At 53.3% G+C, this 25041-nt stretch overlaps 1 protein-coding gene across 2 annotated transcripts in view; it reads right to left on the bottom strand.

The window, feature by feature from the left end:
• Positions 1 to 25041, bottom strand: part of LOC135977905 (guanylate-binding protein 1-like) — a 130556-nt gene that overhangs the window by 57613 nt on the left and 47902 nt on the right. For both annotated transcript variants that reach the window (XM_065579056.1, XM_065579057.1), the window contains one exon: positions 10522 to 10631. In XM_065579056.1, coding sequence (XP_065435128.1) covers positions 10522 to 10631 — 110 coding nt within the window. The remainder of the gene's footprint in view (positions 1 to 10521; positions 10632 to 25041) is intronic.

The following is a 25041-nucleotide window of genomic DNA, read 5'->3' as shown; positions in this document are numbered from 1 at the left end:
CTGCTAGAGGCTGGGGACCGACTGGTTAAGCTAGGGTTACCATATTTAAAAAATAAAAAAAGAGGACACTCCACGGGCCCTGGCCCCACCCCTTTCCCACCCTCGGCCCCACCCCTACTCCGCCCATTCCCCCAAAGTCTCCGACCTAACTCCCCCTCCTCCCTCCCAGCCACGCGATAAGGGCTGCCCAAGCGCTACCGGCTTCATGGTTTGCCGGGCAGCCTCCAGACCCTGCGTCCCTGGCCGGTGCTTCCCCAGCGCAGCTGGAGTCCGGGAGGGGAAGCGACTGGCCGCGGGCGCAGGGTCTGGAGGCTGCCCGGCAAACCCGTGAAGCCGGTAGCACTTGGGCTTTGGGCAGCCCCCTTGCCTCCGGACCCTGCGCCCCCGGCCGGGCACTTCCCCTCCCGGGCTCCAGCTGCTCTGATCCTCCCCTGAGTCTTCGGCTCTGTTTAAGGGCCGAGCTGCCCGAGTGCTCCGGCTTCAGCAGCCCCCTTGCCTCCAGACCCTGTGCCCCCAGCCGGGCACTTTCCCTCCCGGGCTCCAAATGCTCTGCTCCTCCCGACTCTTAGGCTCTGTTTAAGAGCCGTGCTGCCCGAGTGCTATGGGCTTCGGCAGCCCCCTTGCCTCCGGACCCCAGCCACCGGCCGGGCACTTCCCCTCCCGGGCTCCAGCTGCTCCGCAGGGTCTGCCTCGCAGAGGCAGGTTGGTCGCGTCGCAGGGGCCACTGGGAGTTGTAGTTCTCGGCCGCTCCCCCCTCCCGGCTCTCCCTGGAGAGCGAGGCCCGGCCGGACTACAGCTCCCAGCATGCCCTGGGCAGGAGCCGAGTGTCACACCGAGATGATGTCACAGCGGGCGACCCACACACACAGATTCGGAGATCCTAGTCTCCCTATTTCCCCGGACATGTCCGGCTTTTTGGCAATTCCCCCCAGACGGGGATTTGGGGACCAAAAATCTGGACATGTCCGGGGAAATCTGGACGTATGGTAACCCTAGTTAAGCAGGAGTTCTGCAGAAAAGGACCTGGGGATTAGAGTGGACGAGAAGCTGGATAGAAGTCAGCAGTGTGCCCTCGTTGCCAAGAAGGCCAAAGGCATATTGGGCTGCATTGGTAGGAGCATTGCCAGCAGATTGAGGGAAGTGATTATTCCCCTCTCTTCGGCACTGCTGAGGCCACACCTGGAGTATTGATCCAGTTTTGGGCCTACCACTACAGAAAGGATGCGGATAAATTGAAGAGAGTCCAGTGGAGGGCAAAAAAATTATTAGGGGGCTGGGGCACCTGACTTATGAGGAGAGGCTGAGGGAACTGGGCTTGTTTAGTCTGCAGAAGAGAAGAGTGAGGGGGGATTTAATAGCAGCCTTGAACTTCCTGAAGGGGGGTTCCAAAGAGGATGGAGCTCGGCTGTTCTCAGTGACAGATGTCAGAACAAGGAGTAATGGTCTCAAGTTGCAGTGGAGGAGGTTTAGGTTGGCTATTAGGAAACACTATTTCACTAGGAGGGTGGTGAAGCACTGGACTGGGTTACCTAGGGAGGTGGTGGAATCTCCATCTTTAGATGGAGGGGAGGAGGGATAGCTCAGTGGTTTGCGCACTGAACTGCTAAACCCAGGGTTGTGAGTTCAATACTTGAGGGGGCCACTTAGGGATCTGGGGCAAAATCAGTACTTGGTCCTGCTAGTGAAGGCAGGGGGCTGGACTCAATGACCTTTCAAGGTCCCTTCCAGTTTTAGGAGATAGGATATCTCTATTTAAAAAAAAAAAAAAAAAAAGGATTTTAAGGTCAGGCTTGACAAAGCCCTAGCTGGGATGATTTAGTTGGGGTTGGTCCTGCTTTGAGTAGGGGGTTAGCCTAGATACCTCCTGAGGTCTCCTCCAATCCTAAGCTTCTATGATTCTATCTCAGAGGGAGTGTCTTTGGCCCCCCTAGGGAACAGTGGAAAGTCCTACCACTGACTGTGCTATGTGTTAGTAGCCTTGTAGAGTCTGCCAGGTGCCTTCGCTGAAAACAGAGTCTGGAGTTATTGGGCAGTTTAATGGAGGTCTGCTACCTCTACTATCTACGCAGAGCTGGGCCAGCACATTGAATGAACACACACGCAGCCAACATCAGACCACACCAAGTGCAATTAATGAGGCTACTCAATGCTACACAAACACCTCAGGATTCCCACTAGCAGGCCAGGTGAGCCACAACTTGGTGGCAAGCCCTTAACACACATCAGCAGCTAAGCTGTGTGGGCACTGCCCTGGCTGGCAGGTCCCAGTAACCACTCAGACAGACAGCTTAAGAGAAGGGGTATTGGACGAGGGCTGGCAGGAAAAGGAAAGACTCCACATACTGCAAGGACAGCAGCACAACCATTTACACTTCAGGTAACAGCAATTCCTATCTTGGACCTGGGGGCTGCCAGTGCCACAGAGGATGAGAGCTCCTGCTTGGGATCCTTTCAGTCCATTGCTTTGTTGGAGGCAAGCAGGTGACATGCAGGTTTCCTGGCATGGATGAGTCTGTGGTTCTCCTTGTTGGGGGGCGGGGGGGTAGGGTGACCAGATCACCCAGGTCAAATATCGGTACGCCGGGGGGGGGGGCGGGGCAAAAAAAAAAAAAAAACCCTCCTCCACAAGTGTTGGAGGGAGGCCCCGGAGACGCAGGGGGAGCGGGGTGCCGTGAGTGAGAGTGCGGCCTGGCCCCGAGCAGGCAGTGGCCCCGAGCAGGCAGGACTCAGTCGGGCGGTAGGGAGAGGAGGGGGCGGCCCGCGGGGCCAGGCGGCGGCTGTTCTCCCTCCCTGGGCAGCGGGAGTCGGGAGCAGCCGCTGCTGCAGCTCCCACTGACATGGAGGGAGGAAGCGGCCGATGGCCAAGCTCGGCGGCTGAGGCTGTGGCTCTGGTGCCCCCAAACCCCCCAAGCCTGGGCCTGTTGCGGGGCCCAGCAGCGCGCACGCTGCGCCCAGCCCCTGGCCAGTCGCGTCTGGGCTGCTGCCCAGCTGGTGGAATCCCGCGGACGACCCTGGGGTGGAGGCAGCAGGCCCCAGCCCCCTTGTCCCGCTGGTGTCCCGCAGGGGAACGAATGGGGCTGGGCTCCCGATGCCTCCGCCCCGGGGCCGCCGCACGATAGCACCAGCTGGGCAGCAGCCCAGACGCGACTGGCCAGGGGCTGGGCGCGTGCAGCGTGCGCACTGCTGGGCCCCGCAGCAGGCCCAGGCTCGGGGAGTTCGGGGGCGCCAGAGCCACAGCCGCCGAGCTTGGCCATCGGCCGCTTCCTCCCCCCGCGGCAGTGGGAGCTGCAGCAGCGGCTGCTCCCGAGTCCCGTTGCCCGGGGGGGAGAACAGCCGCCGCCTGGCCCCGCGGGCCGCCCCCTCCTCTCCCAACCGCCTGACTGAGTCCTGCCTGCTCGGGGCAAGGCCGGAATCTTACTCACCCCGGCCCCGCGCTTCCCCTGCGTCTCCCGGGCCTCCCTCCAGCGCTTGCGGAGGGAGGAGGAATGGTGAGCCTGGGGAAGAGGCGGGGATTTGGGGAGGGAGCCAATGGGGGGAGGAGGGGGCGGAGTCAGAGCGGGTGGGGGGCGCGAGCACTTCCGGGCTCTGGAGCATTTGCTTGTTTGTTCAGTGTCCCGACCTAACATCGGTCGGGACGTGGGACAAACAAGCAAATATCGGGACAGTCCCGATAAAATCGGGACGTCTGGTCACCCTATGGGGGGGGCCTCTCTGCATTGCTCCTGTCCACCATCACAGTACTTCCCGCCCAGCTCTGTCTAGCGACTGCTACAGCCCTTGGCAACAATTATGCTTCAAGCTGCCCACTACATAGTTCTCCTTTACAAGGACAGCACACCCTGCTCTTCGGAGCCAACACCCCGTCAGAGCACACTGAGCGCTCCCCAGCCTATTCTTGCTGTCTGTTGCTTCTTGGCTGCAACAGCCTCCTTCGGGCTCCTGTCCCTTCCACAGCCCAGGCTAGTAGCTGGGTCTCTGTCCCCAGCCGCTCCCTGGATGAGTTCAGTGCTTATCACTGTGGCTGCAGGGCCTGGCCCAGACTCTGCTGTGTCTCCGTAACTTCTCCACACACCTGGTCTTCACTGCAGTGTCCGCTGAGCCCAGGGTGTTCTGTTCACCAGGCGCTATTACAGCCTGCCCCTGCCCAGCACCCCCTGCAGCTCTCTACCTGCCACTACAGCTTGTGTCTGCCCAGCACCCCCTGCAGCTCTCTACCAGCTACTACAGCCTGCCCCTGCCCAGCATCCCCTGCAGCTCTCTACCAGCCGCTACAGCCTGTGCCTGCCCAGCACCCCCTGCAGCTCTCTACCTGCCACTACAGCTTGTGTCTGCCCAGCACCCCCTGCAGCTCTCTACCAGCTACTACAGCCTGCCCCTGCCCAGCATCCCCTGCAGCTCTCTACCAGCCGCTACAGCCTGTGCCTGCCCAGCACCCCCTGCAGCTCTCTACCTGCCACTACAGCCTGCCCCTGCCCAGCACCCCCTGCAGCTCTCTACCAGCTACTACAGCCTGTGCCTGCCCAGCACCCCCTGCAGCTCTCTACCAGCCACTACAGCCTGCCCCTGCCCAGCACCCCCTGCAGCTCTCTAGCAGCCACTACAGCCTGTGCCTGCCCAGCACCCCCTGCAGCTCTCTACCAGCCACTACAGCTTGTGCCTGCCCAGCACCCCCTGCAGCTCTCTACCAGCCACTACACCCTGCCCCTGCCCAGCATCCCCTGCAGCTCTCTACCAGCCACTACAGCCTGTGCCTGCCCAGCACCCCCTGCAGCTCTCTACCTGCCACTACAGCCTGCCCCTGCCCAGCACCCCCTGCAGCTCTCTACCAGCCACTACAGCCTGCCCCTGCCCAGCACCCCCTGCAGCTCTCTACCAGCCACTACTGCCCAGCACCCCCTGCAGCTCTCTACCAACTACTACAGCCTGCCCCTGCCCAGCACCCCCTGCAGCTCTCTACCTGCCACTACAGCCTGCGCCTGCCCAGCACCCCCTGCAGCTCTCTACCTGCCACTACAGCCTGCCCCTGCCCAGCACCCCCTGCAGCTCTCTACCAGCCACTACACCCTGCCCCTGCCCAGCATCCCCTGCAGCTCTCTACCTGCCACTACACCCTGCCCCTGCCCAGCAACCCCTGCAGCTCTCTACCTGCCACTACACCCTGCCCCTGCCCAGCACCCCCTGCAGCTCTCTACCTGCCACTACAGCCTGCCCCTGCCCAGCACCCCCTGCAGCTCTCTACCAGCCACTACAGCCTGCCCCTGCCCAGCACCCCCTGCAGCTCACTACCAGCCACTACAGCCTGTGCCTTCCCAGCACCCCCTGCAGCTCTCTACCAGCCACTACAGCCTGTGCCTGCCCAGCACCCCCTGCAGCTCTCTACCAGCCACTACAGCCTGTGCCTGCCCAGCACCCCCTGCAGCTCTCTACCTGCCACTACAGCCTGTGCCTGCCCAGCACCCCCTGCAGCTCTCTACCTGCCACTACACCCTGCCCCTGCCCAGCACCCCCTGCAGCTCTCTACCCGCTACTACAGCCTGTGCCTGCCCAGCACCCCCTGCAGCTCTCTACCTGCCACTACACCCTGCCCCTGCCCAGCACCCCCTGCAGCTCTCTACCTGCTACTACAGCCTGTGCCTGCCCAGCACCCCCTGCAGCTCTCTACCTGCCACTACAGCCTGTGCCTGCCCAGCACCCCCTGCAGCTCTCTACCAGCCACTACAGCCTGCCCCTGCCCAGCACCCCCTGCAGCTCTCTACCAGCCACTACAGCCTGTGCCTGCCCAGCATCCCCTGCAGCTCTCTACCAGCCACTACGGCCTGCCCCTGCCCAGCACCCCCTGCAGCTCTCTACCAGCTACTACAGCCTGCCCCTGCCCAGCACCCCCTGCAGCTCTCTACCAGCCGCTACAGCCTGCCCCTGCCCAGCACCCCCTGCAGCTCTCTACCAGCCACTACAGCCTGTGCCTGCCCAGCACCCCCTGCAGCTCTCTACCAGCCACTACAGCCTGTGTCTGCCCAGCACCCCCTGCAGCTCTCTACCTGCCACTACAGCCTGCCCCTGCCCAGCACCCCCTGCAGCTCTCTACCAGCCACTACAGCCTGCCCCTGCCCAGCACCCCCTGCAGCTCTCTACCAACTACTACAGCCTGCCCCTGCCCAGCACCCCCTGCAGCTCTCTACCAGCCACTACAGCCTGCCCCTGCCCAGCATCCCCTGCAGCTCTCTACCTGCCACTACAGCCTGTGCCTGCCCAGCACCCCCTGCAGCTCTCTACCTGCCACTACAGCCTGCCCCTGCCCAGCACCCCCTGCAGCTCTCTACCTGCTACTACAGCCTGTGCCTGCCCAGCACCCCCTGCAGCTCTCTACCTGCTACTACAGCCTGCCCCTGCCCAGCACCCCCTGCAGCTCTCTACCAGCCACTACAGCCTGCCCCTGCCCAGCACCCCCTGCAGCTCTCTACCTGCCACTACAGCCTGCCCCTGCCCAGCACCCCCTGCAGCTCTCTACCTGCTACTATAGCCTGTGCCTGCCCAGCATCCCCTGCAGCTCTCTACCTGCTACTACAGCCTGCCCCTGCCCAGCATCCCCTGCAGCTCTCTACCTGCCACTACAGCCTGTCCCTGCCCAGCATCCCCTGCAGCTCTCTACCAGCCACTACAGCCTGTGCCTGCCCAGCATCCCCTGCAGCTCTCTACCAGCCACTACAGCCTGCGCCTGCCCAGCACCCCCTGCAGCTCTCTACCAGCTACTACAGCCTGCCCCTGCCCAGCACCCCCTGCAGCTCTCTACCAGCCACTACAGCCTGCCCCTGCCCAGCACCCCCTGCAGCTCTCTACCAGCCACTACAGCCTGTGCCTGCCCAGCATCCCCTGCAGCTCTCTACCTGCCACTACAGCCTGTGCCTGCCCAGCACCCCCTGCAGCTCTCTACCTGCCACTACAGCCTGCCCCTGCCCAGCACCCCCTGCAGCTCTCTACCTGCTACTACAGCCTGTGCCTGCCCAGCACCCCCTGCAGCTCTCTACCTGCCACTACAGCCTGTGCCTGCCCAGCACCCCCTGCAGCTCTCTACCTGCCACTACAGCCTGTGCCTGCCCAGCACCCCCTGCAGCTCTCTACCTGCCACTACAGCCTGCCCCTGCCCAGCACCCCCTGCAGCTCTCTACCTGCCACTACAGCCTGCCCTGCCCAGCACCCCCTGCAGCTCTCTACCAGCTACTACAGCCTGCCCCTGCCCAGCACCCCCTGCAGCTCTCTACCTGCCACTACAGCTTGTGCCTGCCCAGCACCCCCTGCAGCTCTCTACCTGCTACTACAGCCTGTGCCTGCCCAGCACCCCCTGCAGCTCTCTACCTGCTACTACAGCCTGCCCCTGCCCAGCACCCCCTGCAGCTCTCTACCTGCCACTACAGCCTGTGCCTGCCCAGCACCCCCTGCAGCTCTCTACCTGCCACTACAGCCTGTGCCTGCCCAGCACCCCCTGCAGCTCTCTACCTGCCACTACAGCCTGTGCCTGCCCAGCACCCCCTGCTGCTCTCTACCTGCCACTACAGCCTGTGCCTGCCCAGCACCCCCTGCAGCTCTCTACCAGCCACTACAGCCTGCCCCTGCCCAGCACCCCCTGCAGCTCTCTACCTGCCACTACAGCCTGCCCCTGCCCAGCACCCCCTGCAGCTCTCTACCAGCCACTACAGCCTGCCCCCGCCCAGCACCCCCTGCAGCTCTCTACCAGCCACTACAGCCTGCCCCTGCCCAGCACCCCCTGCAGCTCTCTACCAGCTACTACAGCCTGTGCCTGCCCAGCACCCCCTGCAGCTCTCTACCAGCCACTACAGCCTGTGCCTGCCCAGCACCCCCTGCAGCTCTCTACCAGCCACTACAGCCTGCGCCTGCCCAGCACCCCCTGCAGCTCTCTACCAGCCACTACAGCCTGTGCCTTCCCAGCACCCCCTGCAGCTCTCTACCAGCCACTACAGCCTGTGCCTGCCCAGCACCCCCTGCAGCTCTCTACCTGCCACTACAGCCTGCCCCTGCCCAGCACCCCCTGCAGCTCTCTACCTGCCACTACAGCCTGCCCCTGCCCAGCACCCCCTGCAGCTCTCTACCAGCTACTACAGCCTGTGCCTGCCCAGCACCCCCTGCAGCTCTCTACCAACTACTACAGCCTGCCCCTGCCCAGCACCCCCTGCAGCTCTCTACCAGCCGCTACAGCCTGTGCCTGCCCAGCACCCCCTGCAGCTCACTACCAGCCACTACAGCCTGTGCCTGCCCAGCACCCCCTGCAGCTCTCTACCTGCCACTACACCCTGCCCCTGCCCAGCACCCCCTGCAGCTCTCTAGCAGCCACTACAGCCTGTGCCTGCCCAGCACCCCCTGCAGCTCTCTACCAGCCACTACAGCCTGCCCCTGCCCAGCACCCCCTGCAGCTCTCTACCAGCCACTACAGCCTGTGCCTGCCCAGCACCCCCTGCAGCTCTCTACCAGCCACTACACCCTGCCCCTGCCCAGCACCCCCTGCAGCTCTCTACCAGCCACTACAGCCTGTGCCTGCCAAGCATCCCCTGCAGCTCTCTACCAGCCACTACAGCCTGTGCCTGCCCAGCACCCCCTGCAGCTCTCTACCTGCCACTACAGCCTGCCCCTGCCCAGCACCCCCTGCAGCTCTGTACCAGCTACTACAGCCTGCCCCTGCCCAGCACCCCCTGCAGCTCTCTACCTGCCACTACAGCCTGCCCCTGCCCAGCATCCCCTGCAGCTCTCTACCTGCCACTACAGCCTGCCCCTGCCCAGCACCCCCTGCAGCTCTCTACCAGCCACTACAGCCTGCCCCTGCCCAGCATCCCCTGCAGCTCTCTACCAGCCACTACACCCTGCCCCTGCCCAGCACCCCCTGCAGCTCTCTACCTGCTACTACAGGCTATTTCCCTGCTTGTCTTCCTGGTCCCCAGGCATCTCTCCAGGTTTCTCTAGTGCTGCATTTCCTAGAGATGCCTTCCTGGCTCAGATCTTTTCAGATAGAGTCAGAAGTTGGAAACTGTTGTCCAATAAAGGGTACTGGGTCTGTTCTTCCACTCTGGGCAGGAAGGATGACAGGTCAGTGTAGAAGGTGGGAAAAAGAGAACAGACATGAGTTTGCTGCTCCGCAGCTTCATCTCACACAGTTCTGAAGTCCAGAATACTGATCAGGTTTGTTTCCATGGATGGTTAGAGGGTATGGTGGTGTGTTCATGCAATCCCCTCGTCAGTCAGAGAGGCAGTTCTCTCCCTCTAGGTCCCCCAGCCCAGTTCCAATGCACAGAGATTGAGTCAGTTACAGATCAAAGCTCCAAACCCTAGAAGCTCATGGTTTTAACTCTTTACATCCCCTGGTCAGTCCCTGCTGTGGCAGTCAAAGGGGTGGCTGCCACATCCACACAGTCACTTGTGTTAACACACACCTAGGGGTATGTCTGTGATGCCTCCCATTTCCCCCATAGCTACATCCCTGGCTTCCTCCATAGTCCAGCTGCACACCAGAAAGCAAGATCTTGTTGCTTCTGCTGCCCAGGCAGGCAATGGCCTATGCAGGACCCTGTGGCTGTTGCTGAGCCAAGGTCCAGAGCTAGATAACCAAGCTTCATGTAAAGCAGATGGTGAGTTGTTTTCTTTCTTGGTTTTCCTTGTTATTGTCTTGTCCATATGGGGGGGGGGCTGAAAAAAAGAGGTACACACCACGGAGAGGGGTCTGGCAAAAGGGACGGACCAGTAAAAGAAGGTTGGGACTGAAGGGAGAGAGGGTGCATAATGTAATGCAATCGTTGGGAACAGGAGATACTTTTCCTTTGAAGTCCCCTCTCTCCTCCTCTTTCTACTGGGGCTCATTTTAGTTTTCATATTGTCAGGGTCCAGACACCTCTTAAGATCTGATACCAGGGCCGCCTCCACCCCCGGTTACTTAGTGGTGAGAATGTGTCCACACATCTCCACGTGTGCATGTGGGTGGGAAGGTTATTAAATGACTGACCATCCTTCTATTATATAAATTCATATAAATGTATAGATAAATTATAGATGGAGGATAGGTCCATCAATGGCTATTAGCCAGGATGGGTAGGGAAGGTGTCCCTAGCCTCTGTTTCACAAAAGCTGGGAATGGGCAACAGGGGATGGATCACTTGATTGCCTGTTCTGTTCATTCCCTCTGAAGCACCTGGCATTAGCCACTGTCAGAAGGTAGGATACTGGGCTAGATTGACCATTGGTCTGACTCAGCATGGCCATTCTTATATCAATCATTTATCTTCAGAGAGCTAAAGGGGTGGGGGAGAGAGACTTTCAGGGAAGGCAGAGTGCAGGTGTTGGCACTGGAGGAAAGCCCAGACATTCCCTTTTATTTGGGAATGACTCTGGGTTATGCATAGCACCCTGGAAACCCACCCCATCTTCTCCCCAGCAGGCCCTGCAAACCTTGGGGCAGGTCCCAGCCCTTCATTGGCAGCTGCAGACTCCAACTCCCCAGGGCAGCCCCCACTGGAAGGATACTGCAGCTTATTCATGGAGTCCTGGTCAATGGTGCCTTGGCTGTTGTACACCAGGGTGCTGCTCAGCAGGACGGCCAGTGTGAAGATCCAGGTGTCATGCTTCGGGTCACCCTAGGTTGACAGGCACAGGGAGAGAGAAGGGGAATGGGGTTGGTTGAGAGCATCTCATTGTATGAATTCTGTCAGTGTAACACACAGGTTCTGCTGGCCAACAGCACTGCATGAGGGGACGGAGGGATCCTCCCCAACAGGCATGACAGCAGTTTCCCATGGGGAGAAGACTGCTAGTTTGCCACCCTAGGAGGTGCAGAAGGCACCTGGCACCCCTTCAGCTATCCACCTTTCACCTGTAACTCCAATTCAGTGATGCCAATTATAAAAGCAGCCTCACACTCCAGCTCTGAACAAAGCACTGCTCTGTAATGAAACATGGTGCAATCCACTGGTATTTCTTTAAGCTCATTCGTAGAATCAGCAGGTACCAGTGACAGGGTCAACTTTTACAGGAAGGGGAAACTTAGATGCTATCATCCAGCTATAACCATTGTTCTCCCTTTGCTGAGCAGTAGCAAATCTGGAGCCATTTTCAGCATTTTCCCACAGGAGGTGAAATTGGTGACAAAAAGTCAAGGTATTTCTTAGAGTAATTTGTTTACTTACAGAACATGCCCAAGGCCTGTTCGCTTGAATGGAGGTGCTAATAACAACCCCCCACTCTCCTCACACACACACTCTCTGAAACCTCAGCTAAGGCACAAGTGCCCTGTCACCTAGACTCCACTCTCTGAGGCCTCTCCCTCTCAGATTCTCCTCCTAACACATATTGCATCTCACTGCCGCAGGCCCTGAGCTTTCCACCTGGAAAACCTGCAAGTCTGAAGCTGCTTACCCCACAGTCTTGTAAGGCAGCATGGGAATTAACTCCTTATACATCTGTTCTGCTGTACAATGGTACCAGGGAAAGGTTTCACTACTAGGGTTATTACCAGACAGCAAATGTAAAAAATTGGGACAGGGAGTGTGTGGGGGGTAATAGGAGTGTATATAAGAAAAAGACCCAAAAATCAGGACTGTCCCTATAAAATCGGGACATCTGGTCACCCTATTCACTACCTACCCAGCCCACAGAGTGCTTTAACTCACACACACCCCTCAATGACTGGATTTAGGATTGCAGGGGTCTTTAGGGTATGTCTCCACTGAAGCTGGGAGCAAGCCTCACAGCCTGTGTAGACAAACTCACACTAGCTTAACTCCGGCTAGTGCACTAAAAATAGCTGTGTGGATGCTGCAGCTCAGACACAGCTCATGCTCTCAGCCCATCCAAGTGCCTTGGTTTGAGCTCGGGCTGCTACCTTCAGTCACTGGCAGAGCCACAACATCCACACTGCTATTGTTAGCACACTAGCAGCCCAGCTAGCAGGAGTCTGTCTGCCCTGCTGAGGGGCTCGCTCCTAGTTGCAGTGGAGACACAGCCTTATACTTCCTATAGAGAATTCCATTACCAAAGAATCATAGAAACAGAGGCGGACTAAGATTTACTGAGGCCCCGGGCACAAAGAACTGCCCCCCGATCACATGGGCTCCCACCCCAAGCTTCTCCTCTTCCCATTCCCTTCACTTCCCCCCCATCCTCTTTCCCCACTGCCTCTTCCCCCCACACTCCCATTCTCCTCTGCCCACTTCCCCCCCAATCCTAACTATCTCTTCCCCCCAATTTGTCCACATCTCTCCTAAAGTGTGGTGCTCAGAACTGGACACAGTTGAGGCCTCACCAGTGCCAAGTAGAGCGCAACAATTACCTCCTGTGTCCTACATACAACACTCCCTTCAATACACCCCAAAATCATATTCACCTTTTTTTGCAGATGCACTAAATTGTTGGCTCATATTCAGTTTTTGGTCCACTGTAACCCACAGATCCTTTTCATCAGTACTGACACCTAGACAGTTATTCCCTATTTTGTAATTGTGAATTTGATTTTTCCTTCCCAAGTGAACTACTTTGCACTTGTCTTTACTGAATTTCATCTTGTTGGATTCAGACCATTCTCCAATTTGTCAAGGTCATTTTGAATTTTAAACCTATTCTCCAGAGTGCTTGCAACCCTTCCCAGCTTGGTGTCATGTGAGGATTTTATAAGCATACTCTTTACTCCATTATCCAAGTTATTCATTAAAATATTGACTAGTGCTAGACCCAGGAATGACCCTTGTGGGACCCCACTAGATACACCCTCCCAATTTGATAGCAAACCATTGATAACTACTCTATGAGTACAATCTTTCAACCAGTTGTGCATCCACCTTGTAGTAAATTAATCTAGATGACATTTTCATAAGCAAACTAGGGAAATGTGATGAAGAACTATGGTCAACAGCCTTACTAAAATCAAGGTATATTATGTCTAAGGCTTCCTTCCATCCACTGGGTCAGTAATCCTATCAAAGAAGGAAATTAAGTTGGTTTGGGTTGATTTGTTCTTGACTAATCCATGCTGACTATTCTTTATAACCCTATTATCCTCCAGGGGTTTACAAACTGATAGATTAATAATTTGCTCCAGTATCTTTCCAGGTATGAAGTTAGACTGACTGATCTCTAATTCCCCAGGTCCTCCTTGTTCCCCTTTTTAAAGATAGCTTTGTCCTTGTCTAGTCTTTCGGGGACCTCTCCCGTCCTCCTGGAGTTCTCAAAGATAATTGCTAACGGTTCCCAGATTTCTTCAGCTAGTTCCTTAAGTACCCAAGGATGAATTTCATCATGCCTTGCTGACTTGAATACATCTAATTGATCTAAATATTCTTTCATCTGTTCTTTCCCTATTTTGGCTTGTATTCCTTCCCCCTGGTTGTCAATATTAATTGTGAGTCAAGGTCATCATTAACCATTTTAGTGAAGACTGAAGCAAAATAGGCATTAAACACATCAGCTTTCTTCATGTCATCAGTTATTAGCTCTCCTTCCCCGCTAAGTAGAGGATCTACACTTTCCGTCATCTTTCTCTTACTCCTAATGTATTTAAAGATCCTCTTCCTATTGCCTTTTATGTCCCTTGCCAGGTGTAACTCATTTTGTACCTTGGCCTTTCTGATTTTGCCTCTACATACTTGTGCTGTTCTCTGGTACTCCTCATCAATTTGACCTTTCAAAAGATTTCTTTTTGAATAATGAGAGCTTATATATAACTAATTCCTAACAGGCATGACCTTAGCACCTTTTGCCATAACACTACTAAATTTTGATTACAGTGAAAGTTGTTTAAATACAATATCTGCCAAGTGATCACTTAAATGCAAGGAAATGTTCAGATAAGGAAACCTCCATCTACATTCATTAAACCCCAAATACCACATTATAACACAGGCAACAGCCTCCGATAGGCAGAGGTCACTCTACAGAACCCTGCCTCTGCTTCCGCCCCCCCCTTTTTTAATATAAATGGAAATATCTTATTTCTGAAAGGGAAAGGTCAGTGAGTCCAGCCCCTTGCCTTCACTAGCAAGACCAAGTACTGATTTTTGCCCCAGATCCCTAAGTGGCCCCCTCAAGAATTGAGCTAACAACCCTAGGTTTAGAAGGGTACTGCTCAAACCACTGAGCTATCCCTCCCCTAAGGCTCTTCAGGGCCTTCTAAGAACTCACTCATTTCAAAGGCAGCTCAAGCAAACTTCTCCTGGGGTTCAGTGTATTGAGTCCTCAGGGGCACACTGGCCCTCTAGGCTCAAGCCGCAGCCCAGCCTCTGTCTCCTGATAATCCACAATAACACAAGGTCTTCCAAAAACAGAACATTAACTCAAACAGTCCCAGCACCTCCTGTTTGCAGTTTGTCCTTCTCCACAGGCACTTCCAGCTGGATTCCTTGCAGTCTCTCAGGCCTCCCTGACTAGAGAGCTTGCCTCACTCTCTCCTGATGCTTGAGTGTTTCTCCTGCTGGCTCAGGGCCCTGCAGAAGTCCTCTTGCTCTCTGCAGACATAGCTGCCATCTCCTAGGCTTCCCACCTCCACTGCTACCTCCTGCTTTTCCTGTACTGGAATCACTTGATTCCATTAAACAATATCACTGACACTGTGTGCACCTCCATAATACACTCCCTTATCCTTCAACATGGAAAGAAAATGCACATTCTAAATTCTTTTAACACCACCTTGAACACAAACGTTAATGCTGTCCCCAATGTACCTATAACACAGTGTCATAAATATAAAGGGAAGGGTAACAACCTTTATGTATGCAGTAATATAAAATCCCTCCTGGCCAGAGGTACAGACAAAGGTATAGAATCATTTTACCTGTAAGGGGTTAATCAGTTCAATTAACCTAGTTGGTACCTGATCAGAAGGACCAATGGGAAAAGAAGATATTTCATATCTGGTGGAGGGAGGTTTTGTTTGTGGTCTCTTGGTTGGTTCCCTCTCGGGACAGAGAGAGAGACCAAGCACGTAAACTAACTCCTAAAAAGATACCTGGAATGATACATCTACAATTACAGAAATTGTAAGTAATAAGAAGGAAATGTATTGGATTATCTTTTGTTTTAGCTTGTGAATTTTCCCTATGCTAAGAGGGAGGCTTATTCCTGTTTTTGTCACTTTAAAGTTGAGCCTAGAGGGGAATCCTCTGTGTTTTAAATCTTTTATTACCCTGTAAAGTTATCGTCCATCCCGATTTTGCAAGTGTGATTCTTTTACTTTTTTCTTTATAATAAAGTTCGTCTTCTAAGAACCTGATTGATTTTTAGTGTCCTAAAAACCAAAGGGTTTGTCTGTGATCACTTTGTTAACCTATTGGTTAGTATATTATTCTCAAGCCTCCCCAGGAAAGGGGGTGAAGGGGCTTAGGGGAATATTTTGGGGAAATAGGGACTCCAAGTGGTCTTTTCCCTGAATCTTTGTCTAAATGACTTGGTGGTGGCAGAAATACCATCCAAGGACAAAGGATTTGTGCCTTGGGAAAGTTTTTAACCTAACCTGGTAGAACTAGCATAGGGGGTCTTTCATGCAGGTCCCCACATCTGTACCCCAGAGTTCAGAGTGGGGAGGGAACCCTGACACACATCATCCACCTAATCAGTGCACATATTTGTATGTTAAAAACATGGCAATGATGCCAAAGTGAGCAATAGTTATTCCAGAAGATGTATGCAGTGTTATTGTGGCTGTGTTGGTCCCAGGATATTAGAGAGACAGGGTGAGTGAGGTAATATCTTTTATTGGACCAATGTCTGTTGGGGAGAGAGACAATCTTTCGAGCTTACATATAGACATAAAGAAGAGCTCTGTGTAACTCAAAAGCTTGTCTCTCTCACCAACAGAAGTTGGTCCAATAAAAGTTATTATCTCTCACACTCCCCTTTGTCTCACTCATTCCAGAAGATGTTTGTTTGGTGTTTATAGAATGAGGTAGGGATTATAGGCACATACCAGTGGTTTGAGTGCATGCTGTCTTTCACAAACACTACTTGAAAACTAAACCGTGTTATTACTATACTAGAGCATTAGAAACCTAGGAAATGCAGAGTTCAGGCTGCACTTTACAAAGAAGGTATCTATGTTCCCCTCGATTCAGCACTGGTGAGGATACATCTGAAATATTGCATCCAGTTTTGGGCCCCACACTACAGAAGGGATATGGACAAATTGGAGAGAGTCCAGCGGAGGACAATGAAAATGATTAGGGGGCTGGGGGACATGACTTATGAGGAGAGATTATTTAGTCTGCAGAAGAGAAGAATGAGGAGGAATTTGATAGCAGCCTTCAACTACCTGAAAGGGGGTTCTAAAGAGTATGGAACTTGGCTGGTCTCAGTGGTGGCAGATGACAGAACAAGGAGCAATGGTCTCAAGTTGCAGTGGGGGAGGTCTAGGTTGAATATTGGGAAACACTATTTCACTTGGAGGGTGGTGAATCACTGGAATGGGTTACCTAGGGAGGTGGTGAAATCTCCTTCCTTAGCAGTTTTTAAGGCCTGGCTTGACAAAGCCCTGGCTGGGATGATTTAGTTGGTGTCTGTCCTGCTTTGAGCAGGGGATTGGACTAGATGACCTCCTGAGGTCTCTTCCAACCCTAATAGTCTATGATTCTATTATTCTAACTCTGCCCTGCAGAGATACCAGCTTCCTATCTTTCCTTCCTTGCATATAGAATATAAGGAATGTGCACTAGAGAACATTGGTCTAAATAATTTTTCATACATACACATCTTCCAATAGTAAGTGTGCTGTTCTGTCACCACACTGACCTTTGCTTTTTCCATGTAAGTGATCTAAGATGATCAGAGCACATAAGCTTTGAATATGGAGGCACACAAGCTTTGTGTCTAATGGAACTTGGCCAATTGATTGCCACACGGAATTATAGCTCTCTGTCCTGTAAGGTGCTGAAGAACTTCCAAGCGCAGCTGAAAGACTTCAACATCTGACTCTTAAGGAGAAGAGGGGATGATGGCCTTCAGGATATTATTTTGTCTAGTAAGGATCTTGCACAATTCTTGTATACTGTGAGTGACAGTGAAGAGAACCATGAAGCAATTCATTTTTTAAAAAACAGAGGAAGAAAATTCTCACATAAAATTTTTGTTTAAGTGACATCCATGTTGCAGGTACACATTAGCATTTTGAATGCATATTACCTTTCTAGATTGTTTGTTAAGACATTTTTGTGGTTGCTGACAAAATGAAAAATGGTCAGTTATAGCTGGATAAGATACACTTATTTTCTGAGTTCATTGTGGGGGAAAAGATAAGTGTCATAGTGTGATGAAGTGGGAATTTTCTGTACTATTTTGGGGGAATACTGTGTGTGCCTCAATTTCAGCTATACCCAGCATTATTTCCCAGTAGGCAGAAAAGGACTGTTTGCTCTCAGGGAATGTTGAGAGACATAGGTATGAATGGTGCCTGGCTGTCTGAGCCAGGATGGGTCATTAAAATGGGACTGACTGAGGCTGATCCCACATCAGTGAAGAATCCAAGAAGACAATGGCAAATCCAGTCCCCAGGCTATTGATACTTAGCAACCAAAGCCCCAGAGGGAGATGGGTTTCCCTGCCTTTCCTTAGGCATGAAGAGCATTTCCCTAGCTCAAGAACAAAGGACTGGGAAGCTGTGAGGTGGGGGATAAGAGGTGGCTGCTGGAAGGAGTCAGGGCTCTCACCTGGGAATTGACTAAGGAGGTCAGACAGAGAGTCAGAGCCTGAACATGAGGTTATGAGAGCTTGCCTGGACTCTGGGTGGTCAAGGATGTGAAAATTCCACACCTGAGTGTTGCAGTTAAGCTGACCTAAGAATTCTTCCATTAACACAGCTGCTGCCTCTCAGGCCTTGGCTACACTTGCAGCTGTACAGCGCTGTGAGTTAAACCTGACTTCGTACAGCTGAGTAGGGAAAGCGCTGCAGTCTGTCCACACTGACAGCTGCCCAGTGCACTGTCGTGGCCACATTTGCAGCATTTGCTGTGCCATTGGGAGTGGTGCATTATGGGCAGCTATCCCACAGAGCACCTCTTCCCATTCTGGCGCCGTGGGTTGTGGAAAGGGGGCGTGCGGGCGGGGGATTCTGGGTCCTGTCCCAGCGCCCTGTGATGCATCGCTTCGCATCCCAGAAATCCCTTGTTTCCGTCCACCTTTGGCGCCATCTTTCAACGGGTTCTGTGCAGCAGGATCTGTCTGCAGGAAATGGAGCCCGGACTGCTGAGGCATATGCTGACTTATCTCGCCAGCACGTCACGTTTGGCTGTCGAACTATTCCTTAAGATCCAAAGTGACAGTGAGAGTGAGGAGTCCGACGATGCTATCGAGCCGCGTAACGCGTATGACACGAAATTGCTTGTGGCATTCACGGACATGCTCAGCACCGTGGAACGCTGCTTTTGGGCTCGGGAAACAAGCACCGAGTGGTGGGATCACATCGTCATGGAAGTCTGGGATGATGAGCAGTGGCTGCAGAACTTTCGGATGAGAAAAGCCACTTTCATGGGACTGTGTGAGGAGCTAGCCCCCACCCTGTGGCGCAAGGACATGAGATTGAGAGCTGCCCTGCCAGTGGAGAAGCGGGTGGCTATTGCATTCTGGAAGCTGGCAACTCCAGACAGCTACTGGTCAGTCGCAAACCAGTTTGGAGTGGGAAAGTCGACCATTGGAATCGTGTTGATGCAAGTTTGCAGGGCCATTAATCGCATCTTACTCAGAAGAACCGTGACTCTGGGTAATGTGCAGGAAATAGTGGATGGCTTTGCACAAATGGGGTTCCCTAACTGTGGAAGGGCGATAGATGGAACGCACATTCCTATTCTGGCACCACCCAACCTAGGATCCGAGTACGTTAATCGGAAGTGGTATTTCTCTATGGTTCTCGAGGTGCTTGCGGATCACTGTGGGTGTTTCATTGACATTAACACAAGCTTGCCAGGAAAGATGCATGACACATGCATCTTTCAGAACACTTGGCTGTTCAGGAAGCTGTAGGCCGGGACTTTTTTCCCAGAGCGGAAGATCACGGTGGGGAAGTCGAAATGCCCATTGTGATCCTTGGAGATCCCGCTTACCTGTTAATGCCGTGGCTCATGAAACCCTATACAGGGAGCCTTGACAGCAGCAAGGAACGGTTCAACTACAGGCTGAGCCTGTGCCAAATGACTGTGGAGTGTGCCTTTGGCCATTTAAAGGGCCGCTGGTGATCTCTGTATGGGAAGCTGGATTTGGCCGAAAACAGCATCCCCGCGGTTACATCCGCGTGCTGTACCCTCCATAATATTTGTGAAGGGAAGGGTGAAAGCTTCACTCAGGCATGGACCTCCGAGGTTGAACACCTGGAGGCTGAATTTGCACAGCCAGAGAGCAGGGCTATTACAGGGACCCAGCGCAGGGCTGCAAGGATTAGGGATGCCTTGAGGGAGCAATTTGAGACTGAAAACCAGCAGTGATATCTGGTGCCTCGCACGGGAGTGAAGTGCAGTAGTTCCAATCTTTAGGAATCAGTGTTTGCAAAGCAGACAAGCAGACTTGAAGTGCCTGTTTATCTCCTGGGCTAAGGAGTCTTTTACTTTATGCAATAATAAAGAATGTTTTCAAAGCCAAGAAATCCATTTATTGAAAGAAAAAAATATTTTTATTGAAAAGAAACAAGGGAGTAGAGTGGGGAACAGTACAATCACAGATTCACGTATGTCCTGTATGGTGTGCTGTGCAGTGAGTGCTGCACTTCAGGACAGCTATACTGCATGGTGATGGGGGTTGAGTGCAGAGGGTAAGGGTCATGGTTTTCAGGGCTGGGTGGTGAAGATACTGGTGTTGGAGGCAGCTGGTGGTGTGAAGAACACGGTGAAGGACATAAATCCACACCGTGTAGAGGTCAAAGCATAGGGGTTTATTACACACAGCGCTGGTGGAGTGTCACCTGGCTTATTAGGCTCAGAGACACTGTCAATTAATTGATTACAATGAAATATATAGATTTTCCATGGGCGGGGGAAAGTGACGGGGTAGGCAGTTCCACACCCCGGGATAGGTTTTGCAGCAAGACAAGATAGCACAATAGCCAATGGTTAAAAGGTTACACAATGTCTCCGCCCATGGTCTCAAGTTAGCAAATTAACATTTGATTAATACTTTGATAAAATGTTATTAGTATAAAATATATATGTTGAATTCTGATTTGGGGTCCATAGGAATGGAGTAACTCCTTTGATTGTCCGACAGGTACATGTCTAGGGGATAAAGCAAAGAAACAGTGAAAGCATATGAAAATAGAGGTTGTCTCCTTTATGTCTTAAGGCAGGGCATTGGTCCCTTGGAAGGGAGGTGGAAAGGTGCCATATCATTATAGTGACATGTGCCAATATTTCATAAACTCAAGGTTGGATCTGTGGGAAGACTGTTTTCCCTTCAGGAGAAACACAATAGGAACAGGGATCCTTTGTTCAATTTGAAACATTGGATGAAACATAATTATTCAGTTATTGCTTCAACATCTGGCATTTCTACTGACCAAGCAGATCTTAGTAAAGGCAATGTTATTTTGTTTACCCCAGCTTTCTCTTAGCTGATCACTATTAGTTAGGCCTCTGGTCTCCAGACCAAACTCTGGACTTTGGGTCTGAAAAAGAGCTGGCACAATCCATATATACCAGGTTGTTATATAACATGCACATGGATTTTAACCCTTCACACGGAAGTTGGGGAAAGTGGGTTGGAGGTGACAGTGGGGCACAACGGAAAGAGTTTTGGGACAAGGGCTGTGGGGGGGTGGCGTTTGCGCTTGCGGTACTGCTCCTTCTGCATGGCTATGAGCTCCTGGATAGCATCTGCTTGGCGCTCCAGGATGCTTATGAGCTGATCCGTGCTTTGCCACCAGTGCGCTGTGTTTTCCTGGCGGATCCTGCTTTTTCTCTCCCTCCAGTTGTGTGCTTTCTCATTCTCTTTAATAGATTGCCGCATAACTTCTTGCAGCATGTCTTCTTTGCTTTTTCGTGGTCTCTTCCTGAGTCGTTGCAGTCTCTGAGCAGGCAATAAGAGGGATGGCTGAGGTCTCAAAGTTGATGCAGCTGTATAGGCAAAATGCAACATTTAACAGAGGCAGCATTGTTTATACCAGAGTAATGATTCCCCCCGCACTTAAGGAGTAGAAAACACACAGGGTCTACACAATAGCATAATTTTCCTGTCCGAAACAGAGCACACATATCCCACGGGAGCCTCAAAATGGTTAGTAAGGGGGACTGATTGTTTCAGGGCTGCACTGTCCTCTGGGTTTCTGTGCCTTGGGGAGAGCCAACAGCTTCAGGGGGCAGCTACACTGAACACTGTCCCAACATTTTCCACAGGAGTTCATCCTGGACTATATCTCGCTGCTGAGGGTGACCTGGGAAGCAAGGGAGACTCTTCTACTGCAATGCAGCTTCCACCCTGGCCCATATGCAGCTTGCCTGTGTGCAGCAATGGTCCCCCCGCCCCTCGCGGCACAGTGGTGCGGACACATTAGCCTGGCTGGGACAAGGACCACGGTCGCTCTCCCGATAAACCTGCGCAAGAGCATTGCACACGTTCTGGATGAGATACTCAAGGAGATTACCGAGCCCGATTACCGCGATGTGATAAACCCAGGGCCGGCTCTGGCTTTTTTGCTGCCCCAGGCAAAAAAGTCTCCCGCTGTCCGCCGCCCCCGGCAGGGAGTGCGGCAGGGGAGGGCACCAAGCCAGGCCGCGGGCCCGCTCTCCCCGACGGGCCGGAGTGCCGGGGGGAGGGTGCCGAGCCCGGCCGGGGCCCCACTCTCCCCGGCCAGCCGTAGCGCCGGGGGAGGGCGGCGAGCCCGCTGCGGCTCTGCTCTCCCCAGCGGCAGGAGCGCCGCGAGGAGGGCGGTGAGCCCAGTCGCGGCCCCACTCTCAGGCCAGAGCGCCATCCCGCACGGCCCCCCTCCAGGTGCCGCCCCAAGCACATGCTTGGTGGGCTGGTGCCTGGAGCCGGCCCTGGATAAACCACATCAATGCACTATTCCGCATCTAGGTATGCATGCCTAACCCTCCTCTCCCAAAGAGTCCGCACCAAAAAAATTCCTTCCCGAAAAAAAAAAACGCTTACCGGGAACCTGCTCTTCTGTTTGTCCTCCACCAAGTACCGGCCGGTGTGACTGGCTAACTTCCTCCTGGCTCGAGAAGAGCTCCTGGCTGCATGGCTCCATGGACTCTGGGGTGTCTCCATCTGGCCCACCATCCTCACTCCCGTTTTCCTCCTCCTCCTCCTCCCCTCTCCCCACACTGGCTCTGAAGTGTCCATGGTGGTGCTCGGAGTGGAGGTGGGGTTAACCCCAAGTATCACATCCAGCTCTTTGTAGAATCGGCAGGTTGCGGGGGGAGCACCCATGTGGCCGTTTGCATCACGGGCTTTGCGGTAGGCACTCCGCAGCTCCTTCACTTTAATCCTGCATTGCAAGGCGTCCCGGTCATGCCCCTTTCCATCACGTCCTTTGATACCTTCCCGAAGGTATCATAATTCCTATTGCTGGAGCGCAGCTGGGACTGGACAGCTTCCTCCCCCCAAACACTGATGAGGTCCAGCAACTCGCCATTGCTCCATGCTGGGGCTCGCTTGGCATGTGGAGGCATGGTCACCTGGAAAGATTCGCTGAGAGCACTCCACGCCACGCCAGGCTGAGCAAACAGGGGATTTTTAAAATTCCCGGGGAATGTAAAGGGTCGGTCACATGGTTGGTTACCTGAGGCCAGGGCAGTAGAGTTTGAACTGATGACCAGAGTGGCTAGAACAGGCATTGTGGGATACTGCCGAATAATTCTGGAGACCAGTCACAGCGCATTGGGCGGCCACACTGGCACCGCGGCGCTGCAGCGGCAGCGCAATACTTGCTATTCCTCTCGGGGACGTGGAGTACGTGCAGCTCTGCAACCACGGAGATACAGCGCTGCAAATGCCTTGCCAGAGTGGTCGGGGAGTGAGTTACTGCACTGGGGGCGGCTCTCCAGCGCTGCAACTCGCAAGTGTAGCCAAGGCCTCAGTGAGGTGGTTATGATAACAGGAGAACCCCACCCTTTGACATAGGTAGTGTTTACACTGAAGCGCTGCAGTGATGCAGCTGTGACACTGTAACATTGTAAGTGTAGAAATACCCATAGACACTATCAAACCAGGGTTTTTTCCTTCTAAAAACTCTCTACTGTTAAAGGGAAAGGGAACAGGGATATTGTTCAAACAAAAAGACCTAGTTAAGACTTTACATTTCAAAGGCTTTAACTGTTTTTCCTTCTTTTTCTGTTTCTGTAATAAAAGATTAAAGATTTTTAATGGTGTGTTTGCTATGGGACTAAGCAGCCCAAAGTCTCTGTATTCCAAAACCCCAAACCATGTTTAACTGTTTAGTGCTGTACAGTGACAGAATCATTTAACACTTTTGACTCTCTGAGCTCATTTATTCCATCAAAATTAATGCGACAACACTAACTCTACCCCAGCCCTAATATGGCTCAGCAATATAAGGATGTTATCCTTACCACAGTTAAATTTGTACCAGCATTTCCTTTACAAGGATGAAAATGGTCTACAGAAATTGTCTTTTGTGCCAGAGTATCATTTTAAAATTTTATTGAGGCTTGTGCACTGCTTGATTATTCTATAGGCGTTTGTGGTGGGGGAGGACATAATTTGAGGTTTGCAATGATAGCTTTAAAGAGGGCCATGTAACTCAAAGTTTTCTAGAGTTTGACATTTCCTTCCTTCCTTTTTCCACAGAATTACAACATTTGGACGGGTGAAACTGACAGGTCTGATCCCTGGGGTGGTGTAGACCGGATGAATTATTGTAGAAAGTTGAGGTTTGTTTATCATGACACACACAAGTTACTGTTTTGACTGACAGTATCCTGGCACCACTTTAGTCAATGTGGACCTTAGAACAGGGTTTTCTATTATGGGTGACTTTCCAATGCCCAGCAACCCCTTTGATCATGCTGACACTGAGATTTGCAGCTACCTGTTTTTCTTTGATCACAGCCAGAGGAGCACACAACATCATTATACTACCACTGGCTCCCTTGACAGCTTCGAAGAGCAGTGGGCACTGTCCGGGGTTCTCTGCTCGATGCCCCCGTCTGGTTCCCTTCTTTTGACCCTTTACCCTCACTCCTGTCCCTGTTCTTTTATTAGTTGTCCCCCGTAATTTTTCTGTACATACACAGGTGATTTTCTCTGGCTCATCAGCTTGGCTAGACCCAGATTGTACTTCTAAATCTCACCCTTCTTAACTTTTACAATATTTCTTTCCCGTAGGGGCTGTGGGTGCCGGACACTAGCTGAGATCAGCAGAGCCATCCCTAGCTATGCTGGGGTCCTACACAGCCGCCCGTGGGGGTGTGTGGGGCCCCGTCCTCTGGGGGGGGCAGGCCTCGGGGATGAAAGGAGGAGGGATGGGCTGGACCCAGGCCTCTGAGGGGCTGGTTTAAGAGGCAGGAGGGAACCACCCCCCAAGACTCACTGGCAGCACGGCTGGGGCCAGGTCAATGCACTTCCCACTGCTGGTGCGTGCAGGCCTGGCCCTGCTGCAGAGCTCAGGGGAGTGGGGGCAGGGCTGGGGTGTGGGCTTGGGGAAGGGGTGGAGAGAAGGCAGAGCTGGGGCAGAGCAGGGGCAGGAAGAGGAGGGGTAGGGACTGGAGCAGCATGCTGCTGCACAAGGTTTCCTGGTGCCCTACGCAGCTTCCTACTTTGCGTATGGGTAAGGACGGCCCTGGAGATCAGTCTCAGGTAGGTCAGATCAGTTGGGGAGAATCAGAGCCATAGCTCAAGGTGTGTGCAAAAAACCAAACATTATCTGAGCCATAACACTGATGTCACATAGTATTTTTTGGTGGGGGACATATCTTGGGAACTCCTTGCTCAAACACCGTCAAATCTGGAATGTTACCCCCACACCAGATCCCCTGGGGCACAGTTATTTCCAAGACAATCCATTTATGCATGGGGATTTTAGAACACTTAGAAAAACTGGCTGTTAAACAGTAAGCAAGTTGAAGTACT

Source organism: Chrysemys picta, unplaced genomic scaffold (assembly GCF_011386835.1).
Source record: "Chrysemys picta bellii isolate R12L10 unplaced genomic scaffold, ASM1138683v2 scaf72, whole genome shotgun sequence".
NCBI classification, from domain to species: domain Eukaryota; kingdom Metazoa; phylum Chordata; order Testudines; family Emydidae; genus Chrysemys; species Chrysemys picta.
This window is presented reverse-complemented; position numbering and strand designations above follow the sequence as displayed.